Source organism: Cariama cristata, unplaced genomic scaffold (assembly GCF_000690535.1).
Source record: "Cariama cristata isolate BGI_N322 unplaced genomic scaffold, ASM69053v1 scaffold25470, whole genome shotgun sequence".
NCBI lineage: Eukaryota > Metazoa > Chordata > Aves > Cariamiformes > Cariamidae > Cariama > Cariama cristata.
In genome coordinates this window covers 4,199-7,767 of record NW_009593350.1, presented here as the reverse complement: position 1 = coordinate 7,767, position 3,569 = coordinate 4,199, and the positions used below count along the sequence as shown (strand labels likewise).

Below are 3,569 nucleotides of genomic sequence, written 5' to 3'. Positions count from 1 at the left end.
AGCTAAGGACCCCCAGCCCCAGGTTGTCCTCATCCAGGTAAGGGACACCCAGCCGGGACCCCAAGTCTGGCCTGACGCCGATAGCTACAAAAAGGGGGCCAAAAGACCCCAGCCCCCAAGCCCAGAGGCAGGCGGCAGAGTGGATTTTCCCCATCAGCTCCTCCGGGAAGGCTCTTGCAGCATCACGAGGACGTCCCCAGGCAGGGACCTGGCTACGAGGCTGGAAGATCCCAGTCACCAGCTGCCTGCGCAAGAGCCTGAGTCAGCATCCAAGGACATCTCCACATTCCTCCGTCTCCCCGGTGCCTTGGACCAGTGCCCAAGCTGGCAGCGAGGAGCCATCCTGGGCCAAAAATCAGCCCAGAGGCACCCAAAGCCAGGGCGTGGGCGTCGAGGTTTGCCCTCTGCTCTCACTGCCGCAAGCGTTCGATATTCAGTCCTTTCCCACTCCTGGCACTCCAGCAAACAAGGGACTGGGGGTGCCACGCGTGGCTGCTGCTCCCCACCACCACCGAGGCCAAGAGCCACCTCTGTTCGTGTCCCCGCTCCCCAGCAGGACGGGATGTGCCCTGAGAAGGGCCCCAGGATCGCTACGTGCCCGGACAGAGCAGGGAACCGCCCCGAGATGTGTGGGAAGCGTTACCAGCATTCGTCTCCTCTTCCCCCTTCTCATTCCGTGTCTCCCCTGCCGACAGCTTCTCCTGGCCCTTCTCCGCCTCCCCCTTGTCCTTCTCAGGCCCGGCTTTGTTGGCTTTCTGGATCGCCTCCATCTTTGGTCCCAGGACGCGCGACTTCAACCGGGTGTAGACTTCGGCAGCTTTCTCCATCACGTCCTTGTTTGCTTTATAGCGACGGATCTGCACCAGAAAGAGGGAGGGGGACGCCCTTAGAGCTGGGGGAGCCCCAAGCAGGCTCCTTGCTCCCTGCAGGGAGGGACTCAGTCCTCTGCCCTACCTTTTTCAGCGTAGCCACCACGTCGGTGTGCTTCTGGAGGATGTGAGAGGTGACCTGGAGCGTGCCCAGCTCCTCTAGTGCATTCAGACACCGCTTGATGTCCTGCAAGGATGGCACCAAGATCAGAAGCTGCCTGGAAAGTCTCCCTGTGGGCATCTGGGGCAGTGCTGCGTGGAGCACGGTCCCCTCAGGCCACCCAGCATCCAGAAAGGCAAGAGGAGGCTGAGCCAGGCTGAGCACCCCCAGCAAGGCTCACGCGGTGGCCAAGGACACGATGAGCAGGGACCTCTCGGGCCAGGCCAAGGCTCTCGGGCACTCACCGGGTTATCCACCTTCAGGGCAAATTTGACCTCGCTGTGAAGTTTCTGAAGTTTCTCTTCTACTGTGGGCTCTGGAGCAACAAGAGAGAGATGCCAAGGCATCAGACCACCAGAGGAGAGCACAGCACTGCCCAGAGCCCAGGACCTCTCCCCCAGCAAGGGTTTGGTTTCCTCCTGCATCTCCGAGGTCAAACACAGCCCCAGGGGCCTCTCTGAAGAGGAAGGGTTGGGCTCTGCCAAGATCAGGGGATGCATATAGGGAAACTCACTGTCTCTGCACGCCCCGTAAATACATCCCAACACGATTTTTTTTGCTGGGAAGGGCCCCAGCACAATCACACTGATCCCTTTGGGAAAGATCCTTCCCCTTCCTGGGATGGGGGAACCAACTCCGGATCCCTTCTCCTCCTCTCCTCCCTTCTGCCATGGCAAGCAACGACACTCTCACCCTTTTTTTTCTCCATCCTCCTTTCGGGGATCAGGTCAGATTTCTTCCGGCCTCGTTCCACTTTCAAAGGTCTGTGGGAGGAAAAGGAAAGTGGTAAGACCGGCCAGGTGAAACCCCCTGCTCGCTGCTCGGCTAACAAGAAGGGTGATGGCACATGTCAGCGCATCCCCCCCGGCCTGCCCAACGGTGCAAGTCAGGCAGCAGAGCCCTGCCACGCTCCACCCACGCGTTCACACACATCTCCCAGCTAGCAGGCAGACAGGAGCCCTGAGGCAGCAGCTCCCTCATGCCCCAGCTTCCCAGGATTGCAGAAAGGCAAAGCCCCCAAGCGATACCCCAAGCATCTTCCCCTGCGAGACAGAAAACACCAGGGAAGCTCAGCCTGGTGCCCCCCAACACCTCCTCCAGCCCCTTCAGCTCCAGGAGACAGAGGGGAGGTAATAGCCCAACCCCTCCACGGGTGGTGTGGGCTGAGGGGCAGCTCCACAGGAGCCCCATCCCCACCCCGGGGTGTCAGCAAGGGAGAGTTGGGCAGCAGCAGAGGAACAGCCCTGTCCCCAGAGGAAGAAAGCACAGATGCGGGGAGGAGAGATGCTGACTTGTTCCGTGGTTTCTCCTCTGCTCGGCCCCTCTTCTCCTTCTGATTTGGTTTCCTTGACAACTCCGAGGGCTGCTTCTTTGCTGGCTTCTTTACCTTGGAGGAGAGAACAATGCAGGCGAGATCGGCAGAGTCCTCCCCGCTGCGGGATGGAGACAGTGCCACGGCCGGGCACGATCCTGCCATGAGTCGGTTTGGGTGCAGGGGCACTCCCACACAGGATAAAAAAGGACTCGGGTTGCAGCACAGCGATGTGCTGCTCCAAAAGCAAATATCCTGGGATCTCAAGTGGCCCACCCAGCCTGCAGTACCCAACTGGCAGACTCGCACCTCCTTCCAGACCTCAAGATCTTTGTGCTGCTTTCCTGGTCCCTCTTCACAGGGAGGAACTCGCCAGGCTAAAAGGGAGGACCTCACCTCTGACCACGGGCAGTGTGGTTCCTAAGAACCCTCTGCAACCCTTCCCCGTGCTTCAGCCGAATCTGGCTGATGCTCCCCCAGGCTCCGGCAAGGACGGCGGAGCAAATCTGACAACTGTGGTGGGGTGGAGAGCAGCACAGAGATGCGAGACCCACAGCCGGATGGGGTGTCCCGGGCCAGGGCAAGAGCTCCCATTTGCAAAGCACGGATGTGTCAATGGCCACAGCCCTTCCCAGTGCTGCAGGGGCAACCCCAGGGTAACACAAGACCAAGACAGCGGGGTCCCTGCCACTCCTGGAGGTCTCTGCTGACCTGACAGGGAGGTGATGGGTGCTCTGTTTGTCCCCACAGCTCTGCACTCACCTCCTTCTCCAGCTCCAGTTCAGAGTCCGAGGAGGACGGGGCCTTGGCCCGGCCTTTACGGCCCTTTTTGGCCACTTCATCCTCTGCGCTGCTGTCTGAGTCTGAGTGCACCTCCTCACCCTTCTCCACTTTCTCCTTCCTCTTCTCTTTCTCCTCCTTCTCCTGCTCCCGGAGCCGACGGATCTCTTCCTCCTGCTCTCTCTTCCTCTTCTCCTCCAGTTCCCGCCGTCGTTCTTCATCTCGCCTCTTCCACTCGCTGATGCGGTCCACGTCGCTATCGCTATCACTGCAAAGGACAGAGGACGCTTGGACCCCTTGTGTGGAGGGGAGGTGGGTGACCCTCCAGCCCAGCCCCGAGGGTGACAGTGTCCCAGTTGATCTCACCTCTCGCTGCTGGAGCTGGTCGGGACACGCTCGGGTTTTGGTTTTCTGCCACGGGGCTTGGGAGGGGGTTTCTCAGCTGCAA

At 60.3% G+C, this 3,569-nt stretch overlaps 1 protein-coding gene across 1 annotated transcript in view; it reads right to left on the bottom strand.

The window, feature by feature from the left end:
- Positions 1 to 3,569, bottom strand: part of LOC104169248 (hepatoma-derived growth factor-related protein 2) — a gene marked incomplete at its 5' end in the record, with an annotated part of 7,826 nt that overhangs the window by 488 nt on the left and 3,769 nt on the right. Inside the window, 7 exons of the mRNA XM_009710129.1 lie at positions 634 to 857; positions 955 to 1,056; positions 1,275 to 1,345; positions 1,723 to 1,793; positions 2,322 to 2,416; positions 3,104 to 3,389; positions 3,488 to 3,563. Coding sequence (XP_009708431.1) covers positions 634 to 857; positions 955 to 1,056; positions 1,275 to 1,345; positions 1,723 to 1,793; positions 2,322 to 2,416; positions 3,104 to 3,389; positions 3,488 to 3,563 — 925 coding nt within the window. The remainder of the gene's footprint in view (positions 1 to 633; positions 858 to 954; positions 1,057 to 1,274; positions 1,346 to 1,722; positions 1,794 to 2,321; positions 2,417 to 3,103; positions 3,390 to 3,487; positions 3,564 to 3,569) is intronic.